The 18,755-nt window shown below is 49.2% G+C and overlaps 7 protein-coding genes and 2 non-coding genes across 9 annotated transcripts; 5 read left to right on the plus strand and 4 right to left on the minus strand.

Annotated features, from left to right (window-relative positions):
- Positions 1-1,183: 1,183 nt before the first annotated feature.
- Positions 1,184-1,269, plus strand: BDW43DRAFT_t171. Its single transcript has one exon. It is a non-coding gene; the product is annotated as a tRNA-Ala (tRNA).
- Positions 1,270-1,530: 261 nt separating this feature from the next.
- BDW43DRAFT_t172 lies at positions 1,531-1,616 on the minus strand. The gene has a single exon. It is a non-coding gene; the product is annotated as a tRNA-Ala (tRNA).
- A 515-nt stretch (positions 1,617-2,131) lies between these two features.
- On the minus strand, positions 2,132-3,812 carry BDW43DRAFT_145235 (uncharacterized protein). Its single transcript, XM_032038368.1, has 3 exons — positions 3,203-3,812; positions 2,563-3,079; positions 2,132-2,501 (listed from the first exon to the last, which is right to left on the minus strand). The coding sequence occupies exons 1-3, from the start codon at positions 3,621-3,623 to the stop codon at positions 2,288-2,290; spliced, it is 1,152 nt and encodes a 383-aa protein (XP_031897911.1). The 5' UTR covers positions 3,624-3,812; the 3' UTR covers positions 2,132-2,287.
- Positions 3,813-5,412: 1,600 nt separating this feature from the next.
- lap1 (putative aminopeptidase) lies at positions 5,413-6,716 on the plus strand (the record flags this gene model as incomplete). The annotated part of the gene is made up of 3 exons (XM_032047587.1): positions 5,413-5,592; positions 5,670-6,416; positions 6,483-6,716. The coding sequence occupies 3 exons, from the start codon at positions 5,413-5,415 to the stop codon at positions 6,714-6,716; spliced, it is 1,161 nt and encodes a 386-aa protein (XP_031897912.1).
- Positions 6,717-7,504: 788 nt separating this feature from the next.
- Positions 7,505-12,131, minus strand: BDW43DRAFT_313405 (uncharacterized protein; the record flags this gene model as incomplete). The annotated part of the gene is made up of 5 exons (XM_032047588.1): positions 7,505-7,991; positions 8,069-10,139; positions 10,310-11,415; positions 11,475-11,850; positions 11,939-12,131. The coding sequence occupies 5 exons, from the start codon at positions 12,129-12,131 to the stop codon at positions 7,505-7,507; spliced, it is 4,233 nt and encodes a 1,410-aa protein (XP_031897913.1).
- A 48-nt stretch (positions 12,132-12,179) lies between these two features.
- BDW43DRAFT_313406 (cytochrome P450) lies at positions 12,180-13,683 on the plus strand (the record flags this gene model as incomplete). Its single annotated transcript, XM_032047589.1, has 5 exons — positions 12,180-12,530; positions 12,607-12,972; positions 13,027-13,053; positions 13,104-13,249; positions 13,299-13,683. 5 exons carry the CDS (start codon positions 12,180-12,182, stop codon positions 13,681-13,683), a joined length of 1,275 nt encoding a protein of 424 aa, XP_031897914.1.
- A 1,012-nt stretch (positions 13,684-14,695) lies between these two features.
- BDW43DRAFT_283506 (uncharacterized protein) lies at positions 14,696-15,935 on the plus strand. The gene has a single exon (XM_032042754.1). The coding sequence runs from the start codon at positions 14,740-14,742 to the stop codon at positions 15,796-15,798; it is 1,059 nt and encodes a 352-aa protein (XP_031897915.1). The 5' UTR covers positions 14,696-14,739; the 3' UTR covers positions 15,799-15,935.
- Positions 15,936-16,381: 446 nt separating this feature from the next.
- BDW43DRAFT_313408 (DUF1774 domain-containing protein) lies at positions 16,382-17,435 on the plus strand (the record flags this gene model as incomplete). The annotated part of the gene is made up of 4 exons (XM_032047590.1): positions 16,382-16,391; positions 16,457-16,661; positions 16,720-17,159; positions 17,224-17,435. The coding sequence occupies 4 exons, from the start codon at positions 16,382-16,384 to the stop codon at positions 17,433-17,435; spliced, it is 867 nt and encodes a 288-aa protein (XP_031897916.1).
- Positions 17,436-18,326: 891 nt separating this feature from the next.
- On the minus strand, positions 18,327-18,736 carry BDW43DRAFT_145464 (uncharacterized protein). The gene has a single exon (XM_032038370.1). It carries the CDS (start codon positions 18,703-18,705, stop codon positions 18,493-18,495), a length of 213 nt encoding a protein of 70 aa, XP_031897917.1. The 5' UTR covers positions 18,706-18,736; the 3' UTR covers positions 18,327-18,492.
- Between the last annotated feature and the right edge of the window lie 19 nt (positions 18,737-18,755).

Here is an 18,755-nt window from a genome sequence, read left to right on the forward strand (position 1 = left end):
GGAGCATAAGTACTGCTATCATCCTGGCCAACTCGTGGCTGAGCCTTAGAACCTACATCTACCCCAGAAACGTTACTCGCATGATTTGAGTTCTATGAGGCCCTTCCCCTTGTCGAAATGAATGGCCACTACTGACCCAGCGCCCATATTAGAGAACAAGGCTATCCCGGCACGATAACGGAGGGCTTCCGGCAATTCAAGGCAGATTCTGGGTCAAACTTTGGAGCATTCTAGGCCGTATTGAGACCACCTTGAAAACCCACGGCAGAGATGGAACAGTTTATAGATTACCGTATCAAGGGGATGACTTATCTATCTTACGAATGATCAGGTCTCAGGACCACCTCTGATGATGGCGGATGAAGTTATATATACCAATTAGCCTGTCACCCTAATCGGCTCGCGGAGGAAGCCACGACTTGCCGGTACCTGGGGAAGCGAGTAGACAAAATAGCCAACCAAGCAAATGTTCAGTAACTCTGTTACTCTGAATGCTGACACCAATCATATCCATGTCACTCGAGGCATGTTGCGGAGGTGAACACTTACTATTCCCGCCAGCAGATCGGATATAGTTAGTTCCAAGGTAAGGAGGAGGGGTGGGGTTGGGGGGTAGATGGTGGTGATATAATGGACCGGTCTAGAGATGCATGGATACCTTGGAGTGCGATAATGTCCTCAATTTAGGTTCGTGCATTAGATGTTTCTTACGGTGGGTAGTTCGCCGCCGGTGTACGTATTGTACTATAACCTCAGTCCCAACGCAAGGATCTAGATCATGATTCACTTACAATCCTGCAATATGTCTATCCACGGCAAGGGGGGTAAAGACAAGGCTGGATTGATTTATTTATGTTCCAAAGGTAAAGCATTACATATTTAGTGTAGCTAATATTCAAGAAAGCCCTTTTGTGTTTGCTGCGTCACTTGCGCGATACAATGGAGTCCGCTACCAAAGGCATGTTAATTGACATCATTTCTACAGGCCAGGAGAGCCTTTGGCATACTATTGCAGGCCAGCTCCTCAGGTTAAGAGAGTAATAAGCTTTGGCGCTTACTCAAGTATTGAGTCGATGCAGGTTGTTCGGGCTACGTAGTACCTTAACCGACTTACTAGACCTATGTCTTACACAGAATCAATTATGGTACCTAGCACATATAATTGAACAAAAACGGAAGCACTGGGCTTGTAGCTCAGTGGTAGTAGCGCTCGCTTTGCATTGTTTGCATATTTGCGAGAGGTCAGGGGTTCAATCCCCCTCAAGTCCACAATTTTTTACACTTCATACTTATTTACTAAGAAATAAAGTAGGAGATTTAAGATACAGAAAAAGGACACATCCGTTGGTTCTATAATTTTAGACCGGTTTGTTTACTTCTTACCATTTAGTCGTGTAGTAGTTAGGTTAGTATCTGAAGGGATTTTTCCGCTTGCTGTGGACTTGTTGTGTCTCCCTTCTCCTACCCTTTTCTTTTTGGCTGTCTAGTGTGATGTTGTCTGGGGTGTCCAGAAAAAAAAGAGTAAAAAAGTGGACTCGAGGGGGATTGAACCCCTGACCTCTCGCAATTATGCAAACAATGCAAAGCGAGCGCTACTACCACTGAGCTACAAGCCCTATGCTGACTGTTGAGGTCGCCCAAATTGGTCTCTATATTTATTTCATAATCAGCTCGGAGTCGTCATCGGCTCCACCACCCGCGTAGAGAAAACACATACTCTAATCGTATAGTGTAGAGGTTCTCCAATAACGATTTGGTACTATCTATAGTCATCGAAGTCCAAGAATACCGCAACCGTGGTAGTTAGATGGCATGGCAGTGCGCCTTTCTCTGGTGAATGTGAGGTGAGGGGGGCTAATGGGTATCGGTGAATCGACGGGTGGTCTCATCAATGCATAGAAATATATATCCATGGGCAAAACCCACACATGATCACGACCAGTGTCTGCTATATACTCTCGTGCCTCACGCGTCATGAGTATATACGTCGGTGATTCACGTGGCCATGCACCAAGGGCTGCTAGTAGATCTCGCGATGAGCGAGGTATAGAGTAGCCCCTAGGAACTTAGCTGTACAGAACGCGACTGTCGATTGATGGCTACGAGGTGGTATAAGAGGGTCATGCACACCTCAAGGCAGGCATCCCCCCGAATTGACATATCGGAATCGATTTGCCTATCTTACACCGAAACCGTACTAAACTACAACCGCTGATCCCAGCCTCTAACCTCTAAAACCCCGGGACCTAAAGGCAACGCCGACGAGAGAGGAATCTGCTCGACAAGCTCATACCTGCGCCCACAAAGGCTGCGGAAGCGCATCGCCTGGTTTGATCATTGCTTCCTGACGGCAGGATGTCGGCTGAGCTACAAGACCAGTACGACTCCCCGGAGCTGGAGGGTAGAATCCAACGTATGCCTCGCGACGGGCAGGTTCTCCTACTGTGACAGACCAAGTATGTAGGCCATAGTAAGAGGCAATGGAGTGGACGAGCCAGCGACTAAGACGATTGAGCTGGTCAGCGCTGGTTGAAAAGTGCAAGAGTCGAAGGTGGTACTTACCCAAACCCAGCGGCCCGGTCATCTACCAGGCTCTCGAAAACCAACTTCTCCCCATTACGTTCTTTATTAGCATGCATCACCCGACGCATCTGCTGCAACTGTTTCTTGCGGTCGGGTGAGTCGTGCATCTGCCCGTTCCTCCCCACAAACACAACCTCATCTTCAGAATCTTCGTCTGATGATTCTGGCGCGTCGGCTAAGCCATCCTTCTGGAGCAAAGACTGCTTCTCGCCCCATCTCCGAATGAATTGTCTGATATCCTCCTCAATATCCTGGAGCATACCCCGTGCAGCACGCGCATGCTTCAGCTTGAGGCGGAGATCCTTTGGAACCCGATGCTTCTCGCCTTTTGTGCCTCTTGCTGTCTGCTTCGACGAATTGTGGTCTATGTGCTTGTAATGGACATCCCAGAGAGGAGCGAGGTAGTATGGCATTGGGTCATGCCGAGTGTAGGTTGGCTCCACAACCCAGTCGTTAGGAGATGGTGGTTCTGCCCATGGGTTATGCAGAAGGTGATCTTTGGTGAGGACCTGTCAGTACAATTGCGTTTATGAAGGAGGTTCGCCACCCGGGATCCAAGGAGGAAGAGTCGGAAAAAACAACAATCCCCAGCCAGCGCGACAGGTCGGTTAAGACATACCGTTCTCCCAGCGTTGTCTGCGACGACTTCCATCCTTCCCCTTTCGTAACGCCTCGCGCCGCCTGAGACTATCGCGACGGAGTGGCTCCCGGCGCCGGAAACTGACCGAAGGGACTTGGTGCGCCTGGGTTGAAGTCGGACCACAGACCCCGACCCTCGGGGCGGATGCATTGCCAGCACTGGGGATTGGGTCATCGAGGGGGATTGATAAGGTAACGGTGGTCCCTCGCAAGGTGTTGCGCGTTGACGCGGACGCTGGACCGGGCCAATGCTGGTCGCTAGTAGGAACCGAATCCGCGATGGTCAGGTTCTCGAGATGCGCAGCCGCCTGTTCTGACCAAGCCGAGATAGCCCGGGCTTGCTGCGGGGACAAAGTTCCTTGGACACTCGACTGAGTGCGTAAAGTTGGGTGAATAGCCATCGCGTAGGAGACAATTTTGGACGGGAGTTTTGCTTGGGTCCGGGGCAGAGAGTTGTAAAGAATCAATAAGGGAAAAAAAGCGCGCGGCGTCGAGATCTCTTAGGTGCCAACCTTTTGTATGTACAACTAGTATAGTCGGGGTGAGCAGGGGTTGAAAAGGAGGAGAAGAGAGGAGAGGGTGTGAAAGGGGGGGGGGTGGAATAATGATAAGAGATTATGGACCGGAGTAAGTCGCGTCTGAGAGTAACTGGCTTATCACGGGTTTGAGTCAATAAACGGGGCACGAGTGCCTGAGGTTGGATCTGGTTGGATAGCGGCGGAACCCTAGCCCTAATATCCTGATGTTATTGGTTGAAGGATCATCGTCAGTCAGTATGATTCATCCATGACAGGATGTGAGTCGTTTCCTTGGAAAACCCTAATTATCATACTGGTATGTATCCGATGAGCTCAGATCTTGGATCTGATCCTTGGAATTGTATTTCCAAGTATTCCGAGACATTGAACGTACAGAATGCTACAGCTACATCGGAATTGTTTCGCAATTTTATCAGAACCATGCCTCAGTCGCAGAACAATCTGACTTTTTCTCATACATCGATGAGAACTTGAAGAAGTAGAACCGGAGGAAGATGTCGGCCTTCTTCCAAGCTGCATGAACCAGATTCTCTTCAACCAAATAGACACAGGGCGACCCTAAGGGGTCGCGCTTTGTCAGCCGGTGAATGATTCACCCGGGGGGGGGGGGCAATTGAGGCGAACGAAATCGTAGACTATGTATGCACATACTGTCTCTTCTTCTTCTCCTTCTCCCTCTTTCCTTCCTTATGTTACCTTGATTCTGGTTTTGCTTTTATTGACAATAAGAAATTCGAGTTCAAGATCAAGTCAAGTCAAGAGGAGATAGGATAGTAGTGGATAACTAGTACATATGTATTCACTGGGCGGAGTTGGCGGTACCGCCACAGACTAGCTCCTGTTATTTCCGACACACGGTCACAACGCGGGGGCCAAGTGAAAAAGGATTATTAATAGCGCCCCAGGTTTTAGTATTTCCTTGGCATTGAAAATGGGAGGTACATACAATGTACACACAACGTGTACTGTAGGTATGGTACAGAAAGAAAGAATTAAAAGATTTCAGGCAAAAAGAAATTTGATTGGAAACAAAGGGACAGCCCTTTGGATCCCTCATAATATTTCAAGTCATTGACAAAATTAAGTATTGGTTAAAAAATCAAGCATCTGAATCTATGACAAGATAGAATCTCCACTGTAGCGGCTAATGTTGCCTGCGCCTTGTATCGTATTCCACTAGTTAGTAGTGGTACAGAGTACACTCAGTGCTACCTCACCTGATGACTAGGAGCTTATAAGTACCGAGGAAGCATCTCCCCTAGAGACAACAAACAATCTTCAATAGCTACAGGAAACCCGTTGGGTTTAGTTGTTATTATCTACCATAAATCGGTGAAATAGTAACAGTTTATTAGTAGGAGTCAGCCACGCGTGACCATCAAACTACTTATACTCCCTACTACTTGGGTACTTCTCTTCCCGTCTCTCTTCTCCAACGCCCGATCATTTACATCACCGTTGGAGAGAATACCTTCCTCCCCTTCACCGTTCATTCAGGATTTATACAACAACAACCTCCCTTGCATTTCTTCTCTCCTTTTGATTTTTATTCGATATCTTTCAAATCAAGTCTTTCCGCATTGCCTATAAATATATATATATATATATATATATATATATTTCCCATTGTGATTACCTTTCCTTAATCAGCATGAAGATTCGAGCAGCTCTTGCGCTGAGCGCATCTGCAGGGGTCTTGGCTGCCGTAATCCCACAGCAGCCACTGCTGAATAACCCCCAAATTCATCATGAAAACGAAAAGTATCTCATAGAGTTGGCACCGTATCAAACAAGATGGGTGACAGAAGAAGAAAAATGGGCATTGAAACTGGTATATCCTTCCCCCACCCCCGCGACAATCTTGTTCTTCATCTCGTGTTATGCTTTCTTCTACTAACACTGACATAGGATGGCGTGAATTTCATTGACATCACTGAGGAGCGAAACCCCGGTTTCTACCCAACCCTGCACCCGGCTAGTTATGTCCAATATCCGTCGAAGATGGAACATACCGAGGAGGTTGTCGGCTTGACTCGGGGTCTCTCCAAGGCCAACATGGAGCAGAATCTGGAGAAGTTCACCTCCTTCTATACCCGCTACTATAAGTCTCAGACCGGTATCGAATCGGCGACATGGCTCTACGACCAAGTTCAAGCGGTCATCAAACAATCCGGGGCAGCGGAACATGGCGCGACCGTGGACCGATTTGCCCACCCGTGGGGCCAGTTCAGCATTATCGCTCGCATCCCCGGCACGTCGAATAAGACGATCGTATTGGGCGCCCACCAAGACAGCATCAATCTGTTCCTCCCGTCTATCCTGGCTGCCCCGGGCGCCGATGACGATGGCAGCGGAACGGTCACGATCCTTGAGGCATTGCGTGGTCTGCTGCAGTCAGACACCGTTGCCCAAGCTAAGGCACCGAATACAATCGAGTTCCACTGGTACTCGGCTGAGGAAGGTGGTATGCTGGGTTCCCAGGCGATTTTCTCCCAGTACAAGCAAGACAGACGCGACGTCAAGGCCATGCTCCAGCAGGACATGACCGGTTACATCCAGGGTGCTTTGAATGCTGGTCGCCAAGAAGCAGTGGGCATTATGATCGACTATGTCGATCAGGGTCTCTCTCGATTTGTGAAAGATGTGGTTACTACCGTAAGCCCCCTAGATTACCCTACTTTTTGCGGACACGGCCCTTTGCTGATGTGTGCCACTCTTCAGTATTGCAAGGTGGGATATTTGGAAACTAAATGTGGTTACGCTTGTTCCGACCATACCTCAGCAAGTAAATATGGCTACCCCTCAGCCATGGCCACCGAAGCTGAGATGGAGAACACCAACAAGAGGATTCACACGACAGATGACAAGATTAAGTATTTGAGCTTTGACCACATGTTGGAACATGCGAAGCTAACCCTCGGCTTTGCTTATGAGTTGGCGTTTGCTCCGTTCTAACTTTTTGGGTATTCCCTTCTTTTTTTGGGTTATGATTCACGACTTGATCTTTGCGTATGAGTGTAGTCTTTATTATTAGGAAATCACACCGATGTACCGATGATACCCCATCTAAGCATCTGCATCGATTCGTCAGACTATACTCTACACATACTTGATAGTCGCATGACATGTGACTGAATGATACCCTAGTTATTCAGGACCCCCGTCACGTGCCCCAGATGTAGTCACATATTCTTCTATATAAAGGAACTTTATCACTCTCAACAGTGCGACCCAATTATCAGTATGACCATCGACGGGTGCTCAGAATCCAATGGCAGCCACTACCCTCGATACTTTGAAGGTGTGGGCTTGGTACTGGAGTCCTTAGGTTCGAAGTGAGAAGTGCAGACATCTGGCTGCGTTTCAAAGACGGATCCATGTAGTTAATAGGTCCCAATGGTACTTCTACCCTGATAACCTTATGCCAAGAGATATTATAGGGTGACTATACCGAATAATCTGTTCACCCTGTGTGGTCGATTTTCTCCACTAACCACTTGGCAATGTGGTCTACTGTCGGGTGACTCCAAGTAAGGTTCGGTGGGATTAGAACCCCAAGAGCCTTTTGCAGCAGTCCACGCAAAAGAACGGTCATCACGCTGTCCATCCCCATATTGCTTAGTGGCTCTTGGCTCGCCACCTCCTCGCTTTCCATCTGCAGCACGTTTGCAACACACTCCCGTACTTGTTTACTGAGAGAGCCAAGTCGGTCAGCAGGGGTCAGCGGCGGACTGTGTAAGCCTCTAGAAGCAGCTAATGGGGGTTGGTGGTGGGATGAGATATGAAGATATCTTCCGGATTGCAATATCAGCGAGTAGCGGGCTGGGAAGTGGCAGTGGCTCCCCTTCCTCTAATGTATGGCCTAGGAGTACTACAGCGTGATCAATGTTGTACTTGGAGATGTGCATCCAGGCCTGGAATGCCTCTTCCCGAGAGATGCCCGTGATTCCCTTGGTCGCGAGCTCGGCTTTGACAAACGCAGAGCTAGTCGCCATGCCTATCTCGTTCCAGCTTGTCCACTGCATAGCGACAGTATTATCTCCCTGGGAGCGATAAGTCGCGAGAGCATCGAGAAATGCGTTGCCGGAAGCGTACGATGCTTGCCCAGGGAAACCAAAAAATTGGCCACACGAGGAGAACAGGACCATGAGATCTAATATGTTCGGCGGGAATAGCGTGTTTAGGGTGAGTGAGCCTGCGACTTTTGGGCAAGGACGCGCCCGAAGGAATCTGGGGTGGCAGAGAGAACAGGTTCATTATGGAGAACTTCTGCCGCGTGGATGACTCCTCGAATGGGGGGGAGGTACAGGTCATCTATGCGACTGGAAAGTTGTGAGACTGCATTATGCGATGCTATGTCCACTGAGATTGCCTGAATAGTAGCTCCGCGAGTCTCCATTGATTGGATCTTTTGGATGGCAGGTGCCATTGACGAGGACGAGTGGACAACAGAAGCCCAGTCTCTTCGACGGGGGAGTGGACGACAGGAGACTAGAATGGTTCGGCGTGCTCCTTTTTGGACAAGGGATTCTGCAGTCGCTAGACCTAAATCTCCTAAACCGCCAGTGATCAAGTATGTTCCTGAAGGGTGAGGGAGAAGTGAATGATGCTCTGGAGGGGGTAGTGCTTTGCTGCGTGGTATTGGCCGTAGAGGGGCAACACGCGGAATGCCGTCCGAGACCTGAACTATGTCGGTTTGTTGAATATATTTAATAATGGCCAATGGAAATGCCGGCACCTCTAAATCAATTAGTGCCCCCCAAGTGTCTGGAACCTCTGATGCAATGATGCGTGAGAGCCCGTGCAGAGGCGTCTGAGCCAGTGATGTGACCGATTCGGCCTTTAGCACCCCCTGAGCAAGTACAAAGACCTTCACTGTGAGTGCGGAGATAGAGATGAATCTCACGAGATCCAAAAGATCAGAGACAAACTCTTGCGAGGCAGCTGAGATGCCACCAGGACTGGAAATAAACCCAGGGATATAGGTAATTATTGCGTTCTTCTGATTCAAAACACTTACACTTCCTGCGAGTTCACTCAACCCCTCTGGGATGGTTAGCACGGTGACTGTCTGCGTTTCACGATCGATAGAGGCCACGTAACTATTAGCCAATACCTCATTTCTGGACATGAGAACAATATGGTTGATGTGCAGGGGGCTTTCGCTATAGGTTGCAGGTGACCACGCCAGCTGATGGACCAGTCCATCCAGGCTGCCTCTATTCTCAGATGTTCCGTCAATTTCCGAAATCCTCATTGAGCTTACTTGGATGAGGACTGTTCCATCTCCATTGCGGATACTGATATGTGCCGTATAATCACTATCCGTGGCTTTTTTGATATACAGCAAGGCTATCTTTGGAGGTGGCTGTTGAACTAGGATCCTCACCTCCTCGACATGAGCAGGCATCCGGAGGCGGGGCATATCGAAGAACAATGTCGATGCCACTGATGTTGCCGAGTCTAAGATTGGTGCCCAAGGATGTGTATCCCAAGGCGCTTTGCCACTGTTACTGTTGGGGCTTACGTCCACCCGAGCGACCATCTCATCCAAGTCACCATGATGCTCAGTGACGGCCCATGGGAAGCCCATATCTGAGACCCCAACAGATGCAAGGCACCCGATGCTGAAGCTGCTTTTGAGCTTGTTGTTAATACGGGCTTTGACTGCTTCAATGTTGACTATTTTGGTGGTCGGTTGCTCATCTTGTTCGGCAGTCCAGTAGCTTGTTGTGTGCGTCAGCCAGTTACTGCCGGTTTCGATACCATTGTTTTCAACGAGGCAGGTACATAGGCGGGACTGATTCGATTGCACGATTAACTGAACCTGACGGGGCTCGCTGACAGCAATAGGTATACGCAAACAAAGGTTATAGAGTACTCGAGCTCCCGTCCCTTGAAGGAAAGTATTCACCAGGACAGCGGCCGGGACAATCTCACAGCCATGCACCGGACGCCTCCCTGGAAATGGCTTTGTCTGTCTATCAAGCCTTGTTTCGTAGACAATAATGTCATCGCCCGCGACACTAGTTCTCTGGCCGAGAAGATTATGCTTGTCGACTTCATGCACTCTACTTGATTCTTCAGACCGTGCCTGGATCTGCCTGGATATTGACCGGTGATTCCAGGTTGTTGTGGGTACGTTAGGAGCCCAGGTATCTCGCATATGTTGATTCCAATCGACATTCGCCCCTTGGCAATGAAGCTGAGCCATACTGTACAAGATAGTTCTCTCCGCTGGTGTCTCGCGCAGCATGGTGTTTGTCACGATGAAATCTCCAACGCCAATATCGAGCAAAGTTTCCTCAATTGAATGAGAAACTATACGGTGCGGTGAGATCTCTAAGAAGAGCCGCTTGCGATCCTCTGCGGCCGCAGCTACAGCTGAAGTCAGCTGCACTGGATTGATCATGTTTCCTACTCAATAACGGACATCACGATCAATTGTGCTGCGGGGGTTACGTGCCGACGTGGACTAGATTGATATTTTCGACGGGGAGGGAGAAATCAAACAATTTAATGCTTCGCTAGTGGATCTATAAGCTCACGAAGTATAGGGTGATGAAACGCAATATCAGTATCCACGCGGAATATCTTAATGTCTTTGCTCTTGAGATTTTCCCCGAAAATCTCGACCTCTTCTTTTGGTCCTGAGACAACACACGACGATGGGGACGAGATTATCGCTGCCACAAGGCTTCCGGAATCCTGAATGTTGATCTCCCTTGTCATTTCCTCGAAGGAGGCACGAACTAGAATTATGGCTCCAGCTCCCATAAAACGACGGTGGAGCTTCGCACGCCTAGTGATGGTAAGGTTTCCTTCAATAGGTGTAATGTACCCCGCTGCAATTGACGCTGCAATCTCTCCAACCGAGTGGCCTATGACTGCATTACAACTGACGCCCTGGGAACGCAGGACCCCACTCAGTCCTATTTGCATGAGGTAGGTCAAAACTTGGACTTGGTCCGAGCCGCCAAGTACCCCCGACTTCATCGCCTGAATGGCTGAAAATCCCATCTCTTCCTGCACGATTGTGTCGACTGAATCAACAACACTCCGAAAAATCGAATAACGAAGTAGTTCTTGGGCCATGTCTGCCCATTGAGCGCCATGTCCCGAGAATACCCAGACCACAGGCTTACTGTCACTCTCTGTAATTCCACCTGATGTGCTCCACCTTAGAGGGGACTGGCAGGCAAAAGCACTTAGCTTCCTTGCTGAATCGTCGTGGCTTTCAATAACGAATGCAGCCCGGTGCTTGCGGTGATTTTGACGCGTTCCCAGTGTGGTTGCAACACACCCCAGGTCATGTTGCTTTCCATCAATGGATATCCACTTGACGTGTGTGGCTGCTTGGATCTCGAGTTGCCTTCTCTGCGGCGCTGAGTGAAGAAGAATTTGGGTCTTCTTTGGCCATTGTTCCTTCGAGCTGATCGGTGGATCTGGCTCGATATACTGCTCAATAATTCCGTGAGAGACGGTCCCGCCGTATCCATAGGAACATACGCCTGCACGGCGTGGGTATCCCGAGTCCGGCCATTCTTCACACTGTCGCACCACTGGCACCCCCTCACTCCAGTCCACCTTGGTGTTCAGTGTCTTGAGATTGGATTGAGGGGGTAAAATGCCCTTCTGTACCGACATGACTGCCCTGATAAAACCAACAGCATCCGCGCCCGCTTCAAGATGCCAACATTCGGTTTCACAGACCCAATGTAACATGGCTTATCTGGACGTCTACCCTTCCCATACACAGTAGAAATTGCGGATACCTCTGTTGGATCACCCACTGGTGTCGAAGTCGCATGGGCCTCCACGTAATCGACAGTGTTCGGGTCAACCCGAGCTATTTCCAGCGCCTTTCTCGCTACCAGCTCTTGCGCTTTCTGGTCGGGGGCCATGATTCCGTTCGTATGCCCATCCTGGGCCACGGCCGTCCCTTTAAGGACAGCCAGAATGTGATCACCATCCATGACCGCTTCTGCCATACCTTTGAGAATAGCCACAACTGCTCCTTCACCACGACCGTAGCCGTTTGCTGCATCATCAAATGAGTGACAACGGCCATCGGAGGATAAAGCGCCGGCTTAATCAAATATACTGGTTAGGCCTGGACCGAAAATAGCGTTCACTTCCCCTACAATGGCAACCTTAGACTCTCTACTCAAGATCACCTATCTTCCCAAATGGATGGCGACTAGTGAGGATGCGCAAGCAGCATCTATCGCAGTACTTGGTCCCATCAGGTTCAAATGGGTAAGATATTCGATTGGCAACGCCGCAATAGGCGGTCCCAATGCCCATCCACGGCTCCACGTGAGGCAAGTCTTCTAGAAGTTTTCCATAGTCGTCTGAGTTCACGCCCATGAAGACAGCGGTTACAGACCTGGACAGATTCTCTATCTTAGGAACCTAATGGCCTATTTTGAACTTGACCTTGAGAGGCCCCCAGAGGTTATCCAGCTCAAGGGGATTACAGTCTCCCGGTCCAACATTTTGATGGTGCTTCTCGGACTGTTCTGCCTCTATACTGGTCTTCATATCGCCCGGACATCCTGGAAGCTGAGGCACTTCCCTGGTCCCTTTGTGGCTCAGTTCACAGATGTAGGAAGGCTCTGGTGGGTCAAAAGCGCTCGTTCGCACCACTACCATATGGCCTTCCATGATCGCTATGGGGAATATGTCCGGTTAGGACTGAGTATGGTATCGATCTCGGACCCGGATGCTATTGCTCTGGTGTACCCGATTCGCGCAGGGCTCTCAAAGGTGAGTGAGAAATAAAACGTTTGGCTCGCGTAGCAAGTGGGTGGCGGCTGTGCTCATGCGTACGGGGGGTGTACAGAGTGATTTCTACCGGTCAATGATGCCATATACAAGAGAGGGCTACGCACTGCGGCTTTTGTTCAACACGCGCGATGAAACCCTCCATAAGAGACTGAAGTCTCCTGTTGCTCATCTGTATTCCTTGTCAAATGTCCTGACATTTGAGAACTTCATCGACCAGGTCCTGGAGATCCTCTTTCGGCAATTTGAGGAACGCTTTGTTCCTGGACAGACGGTATTTGATCTAGGGAACTGGTTGCAGTACTTTGTATTTGATGTCATGGGGACTATGTCTTTCTCCCGGCGATATGGATTTCTTGAGAAGGAGAGAGACGACCCGGGGCTGCTTCCCGCTATTTGGGCTTTTATGAAGGCTGCTGCGCCAGTGGGCAAAACAACTACGATGACCATTCGGATGGGTCCAACTGAACTGCAATAGGTCACGCAAATCCCATGGGTCGATTTAGTGTGGAACAAGAACCCCCTCGTAGCATTTTCCGGCTTACACCAGCACAGCCGATCATGAATGTTGTGCTGTCAAGAATCAATGAACGGCGAGAAGAACTGCGCAATCGCGCAAGTTTCTTGGAAAAGGTCGACGAGAAGGACTTTCTATCTCGGTTTATGTGTATCCAAGCGGAAAGCGACACAATTCCACCTTGGTAAGTGATGTGCAGGAGATAGTTTCTTCCAGCTTAGACTGACCAACAGGGCTGTGACAGCGTGGTCTTTCTCTAACGTGATTGCGGGTTCAGACACCACCGCTGTGGCCATGAAGACACTTTGGTATAACTTGCTACGGCATCCAATAACGATGTCTCGCTTACGCGAGGAGCTTCTCCAAGCCCGGCGGCAGTCCAGATTATCTCACCCATTCCCAGCATGGAACGAGATCTTTGGATTACCCTACCTTAACGCCTGTGTGAACGAAGCACTCCGGATACACCCACCATTTTGTCTCCCCTTCGAACGAATTGTTCCCGAAAGAGGCATGACGATTGGTGGTCATTTCATCCCCGGTGGAACAGTGATCGGGATGAACCCATGGGTAATCAACCGCCATCGCCCCACATTCGGCGAAGATGCGGACGCCTGAAGACCTGAGAGATGGCTCGAGGGTCCAACCCGTACCCGCAGGATGGAGAATACGCTTTTAAGCGTGAGACTATGTTAGACCCTTGGAGATAAAGAAAGGTTAACGACAAGTACGTAGTTCGGCGCACGGAGGCGCGTGTGTCTTGGGAAAAACATCGCGCTCTTGGAGCTCAAGAAGCTCATTTCCGCTCTTGTGCTTCACTATGAGGTTTGCATGCTATCAATTCTCGTGCAGAGCGATATAATCATACCTAACCGTGTGTAGTTGAAATTGTAAAGCCAGTGAAGTTTCAGACTCAGAACTTCTTCTTCAAACAAAAAGGATTAAATGCGACAATCAAGAGACTTGTGGAAAGTTCGTTTGGAGTACTCGATACCTAAATGATGTTAGCGGATATTTCCTTAGTTTTTCTTTCTGTAGGATGGGGAGGGCTGATCAATGATAGTAACATCGAGTCTATGTTTGGGTAGTTATAGCTCTGATATGTAAGGGATTTGAAGAATTCTATCAATAGACGTACTGTACATTACAATGAGAGTAGGGTATGAAACCGATCAGTTGCCCTCCACGGCGCTAGTCCCGAACTGGCCACGCTAAGCCCAACAGGGCAGACCGCAAAACGAACCTTCTGATCATTCAAATCAAGTGACACAATCCAATCGCCACTCCTCCGAGGAGGCATCTTACCTTATACGATCCATTGGAATCTGAAGCTGTTGTATTGTGTTTCTCAACCAGTCAGTAATTGGATTCTCATTGGCTCTGCGGAGATTTTGAGATCTTGCGCATTTCCATCTTCGCATTCAGTGTCAAAAGACCAAATAGACCTGGAAGTCAGTTGTCGCTGCGTGAGATTTGTGTACCGACACTTCTCGTACCTGCAGGACAACGTTTGCTATCTCTTGTTCTGAACTGCTGGACAGTTGTTTTCTTTTCTTGACCTACACGTTGAGATACACACACATACACACACACACACACACACACACACACACACACACACACACACATATATATATACACCGAGGGACCAATTGAACTCAAGAGATTTACAACATGGATCTCACTCATCCTTATGCCAAGGAGCTTGAGCTTGCCTGCCTCACAGTTCAACGAGCTACTCGTTTGACTAAGAAGGTGCTCGAGGCGGTTGACAAGGGGGCCTTGGACAAAAGCGACTCGAGCCCCGTGACCATTGCCGACTTCGCTGCCCAAGCATTGATCATTGGGGCTATTCATCGAGCCTTCCCCGACGATGACATTGTGGGCGAAGAGGACTCGAAGGCTCTACGGGCGAATGAGGCGCTACTTGAACGTACTTGGGACCTAGTCTCCTCTACCCGTCTGGACGATGAAAAGAGTGAGGCACTCCTGTACTCCCCGAAGTCGAAGGAGGAAATGCTTGACTTAATTGATCTGGGTGCTCGCGGCACCTGTAACCGAGAGAACCGCTCTTGGATCCTGGATCCCGTCGATGGCACCGCAACGTTCATCAATGGACAGCAGTATGCGGTCTGCTTGGCACTAGTAGAGAAGGGGGCTCAGAAGCTCGGGGTGTTGGGTGCTCCGAATCTCAACCTTGAAACAGGTCGCATGCACGAAGAGAGCGTAGACCGGGATGGGTATGGATATCAACTGTTCGCCGTTGTCGGTCACGGCGCATTCATACGGCCGATGAGCACGGGGGCCCTTCTGCCCGCTACCAAGCTCGAGCCCAAGGCTCAGATTACGGATCCCAAGGACCTGGATTTTGTGGACTGTGTGGCAGCGACCTCATCGAATATTGTGGCGCATGAACGTCTGGCGTCCCACCTGGGTGCGCCGTGGCCACACACGACGGATCTTTGGGCGGCACAGCTGCGATATGTGGCAATTGCGGTGGGTGGGTGTAATACTCTGATCAAGATCCCCCGCAAGGCTTCCTATCGATCGAAAATGTGGGATCACGCAGGGGGGATGCTGATCGTGGAAGAGCTGGGGTGTTTCGTCAGCGACCTTGCGGGCAATCCGGTGGACTGCAGCCTGGGCCGGACCTTGGCTGGTTGTTACGGAATGATTGTCGCGCCAGTATCCATCCACGGGCGACTGGTGAAAGCCGTGAAAGAGATCATGTAAAATATATATATGCAATAAATTAATGACAATGCTGTGTATAGATATTTTCTGCGTGAATATATAAATAAGTACTTCGACTAGTATCGGACCAGTCAGATTATACTCGTGTATGCACGTATTCTTTTTATATGGTTTACTGGATTTATGATGGCATGATTATCATATCATATCTGGATCTATACAGGTCTAGTGACGTCATCGAGCAGAATTGTCAGAATATACCTACCCGTAAAAAAATAAAATCAAAATTAAAACCAGGGAATTAAAGAAGGCAAATGATAGGATCAATCAATTGATCAATGAATGAACGAATTAATAAATCTTAAAGAACTGAAAACTATTCCTGAACCGTTGAAGGGGGGAGTTGAGTGAACCAGTGAGTGAACCAGTGAGCTTGAAGAGCGCGACGTCAGGCGATTGACGATAAATGCGGGGGGAAACGTATTTTATAAGTATATTCATTCATACCTTTCTCTCTCTCCTTTCCTTTTTTCCCCATCCCTTCAATCTTTCTCTTCCTCCTCCCTCCCCTCTCCCTTAACTGTACTACATATATATATACACATACATACAAACACGCATGATGGCTTCATGTACGTCTCCCCCGAAAAAGGCAATCTATCCATCTATTCCACCGAGTACTCACTACCCTCAATAGATAATCCATTTTCCAAACGAGAGTCGTATGGTTCGTACTCTCTGGGTTCCTACCGTCTGCTGGTTCCCATGTCCTGGTTACTCGTAGTGGTAGTTGGCATCTATGATACCATCCATGCCCCTAAACACGGTCATGGCGTCTTCAACCAGGCCAACCACCATCTCACGCCGTTCAGTCTGAGCACGGTTGTCACGGGGATTTACTGGTACACACCAATTACTCCGTGAAAAATCATCAAAACTAATGCCGATCCGATACGATAGGGCCATTCTACTACTTACGCAACTTATGTATATCTACCATCTCTTCCATAAAGATGCCTCCATCGTCACCGCGACCGCCAACGTGGGTGCGCACTTTATCCTTAACAACCTGCTTGTCTTCGCCTGGATCCTCTTGTGGACGCGGGGCCACTTCTGGGCCTCCGAGATCATCCTGATTGCTCAGCTGATCAACCAGCATTCGGCGTACTGGAGACATCGGTCCCTTCCTCCGTTGGTACACTTGTCAGCAATCGCGGGGCCTTTTGCCTGGACCCTGATAGCGCTGTTCTGGAATGGTGCGGTGGCCGTGCATAGCAACTCGTTGCTCGCGAGGATTGTCGCCAATATCTTTATCTGGGTGATCTTCCTCATTGGCGCAACCCATATTACGGTCCGACAGGATGATCTCTTAGGCTACTGCTTGAGTTTCTTGTTTCTCGGTAAGTATTTCCGTGTATTTCTGATGTGTCGGTGAAATGGACAAGCGGACTGACCCCCATGCAGCGTTGGCCCTCGAGCAAATCGCTATCAAAACCATTGCCCTGCAGTGGATCTTTGCCTTTGTGATCTTCGCCGTCTTCTTGGCGGAATCGCTCTACATCTCCGGCACCAAGTATACGGGCCGCGACGTTCTGCTCCGGAAGCTCACGCGTCCAGAGACCGCGGATCGTGAGCGAGAGCCCCTGCTTAATGAGCAGTCGGGAGCAACGGCCTGATGGTGGGTCACCGACTGCGTGCAGTCAGGGCCCTAAAAATTGGTATTGTCTTGTTTTATTTTCCCTAGTCTTCTATCGGGTGGATTGGATGCACGGTGTCGTTTTTTAATATTGACTTATCCCCACTTTTTGTCCCACTTGGTTGAATATCTGATTAGTTCCTTCATCGCTGTATCTTGCGTCTAGGGGGAAATGGGGTGAACGAATTGTAATGTTGTAATATATGGATAAATGCGCCTTGGGAGGTTGTTTGTTAAACTATTTTGTAATTGATTTCAATTGATGTGAAAAAAGTCCCCGCCTAAAAGCGTTAAACCCATCATGTGCTCCACCCGTGATCTTTTACTGCTGCTGCTTCTTCTGTTTCGACCCTGATGGAACCTCTAGATCGATGCCACTTTCACAGGGACCATAACGAACTCAAATGTGATTTCATTTCCAGATTATTTTGAAATCAGGCACCGCACTGGTAATGTTTCAGTCGATCGAGTAGATTAAATTGAACTGCAAGCAAGGATGAAGACGCCCCGCGTGCAAAACACCTCCGTTGCCGGGGCAACAGTAGTGCCTCCACGCTGCTCCATTCATGGCGATCGGACTAAAAAGGTCGGTATCCATGGTAAATCTCCAGGTGCCAGGGCCTGGATTTAATTAACTAAACTCTTCCTGTTGACGTCTGGACTGCGATCGTGGTTTGTTTATGAACGTGCCATCATCCCGCACTACAGAACGATCATAGAGTGAGATTTCTATTAACCTGAACAAACGACCTGGGGAAACCTGTCTTCGCAACTGGAGACATTCCTGGTTTGTTTACCTGTCAACGTGCTTTACTTCAGATCTCCTCTCGTGGTGAGTCGCATTCCAGAACTACCGCATCTAGTAAAGTCCATTGCAGAACGATTTCAACTGACGTTTTGTTGTCAACTGTGTCTCAAGTTGGAGGACAGCTGCAACTCATTTGACATTGCCTTGTGATCGGAGTACGGTAGCTGTTTTAACTAGTCCCACTCGCTATCGATTGATGATGCGAAATTGATATCGGGGCGACTTTGAATCATGAATCCCAACTCGTCACACATGTATCCGCCAGCGCCGAATTATGAAGAAGAACCCCCAGCATACGGCTATGGAGGCTCTTACCTCTCCGAGAACGAATCCCCGCGTCATGCCGCGCCAACAATGCGACTGCTCCCCACGAGCACAACGGTAGACAACGACGTTGGGGCTCAGGTGGGGAATATCTCAGCCTATCACTACGGTGAAGCATACGAGGAAGACGAAGATGATTCTCCGTAAGTGTCGCACCCTGTCATGTTC

This window comes from Aspergillus alliaceus (assembly GCF_009176365.1).
Source record: "Aspergillus alliaceus strain CBS 536.65 unplaced genomic scaffold BDW43scaffold_37, whole genome shotgun sequence".
NCBI classification, from domain to species: domain Eukaryota; kingdom Fungi; phylum Ascomycota; class Eurotiomycetes; order Eurotiales; family Aspergillaceae; genus Aspergillus; species Aspergillus alliaceus.

Bases quoted from the DNA above. Each gene is read 5' to 3' on its own strand.
- BDW43DRAFT_145235 (XM_032038368.1), bottom strand. From the start codon at position 3,623: ATGGCTATTCACCCAACTTTACGCACTCAGTCGAGTGTCCAAGGAACT. The intron at 3,080-3,202 runs GTATGTCTTAAC...TCCTCACCAAAG, and splicing joins CAGACAACGCTGGGAGAACG to ATCACCTTCTGCATAACCCA. The intron at 2,502-2,562 runs GTAAGTACCACC...CAATCGTCTTAG, and splicing joins GACCGGGCCGCTGGGTTTGG to TCGCTGGCTCGTCCACTCCA.
- BDW43DRAFT_283506 (XM_032042754.1), top strand. From the start codon at position 14,740: ATGGATCTCACTCATCCTTATGCCAAGGAGCTTGAGCTTGCCTGCCTC.
- BDW43DRAFT_145464 (XM_032038370.1), bottom strand. From the start codon at position 18,705: ATGCTTCACCGTAGTGATAGGCTGAGATATTCCCCACCTGAGCCCCAA.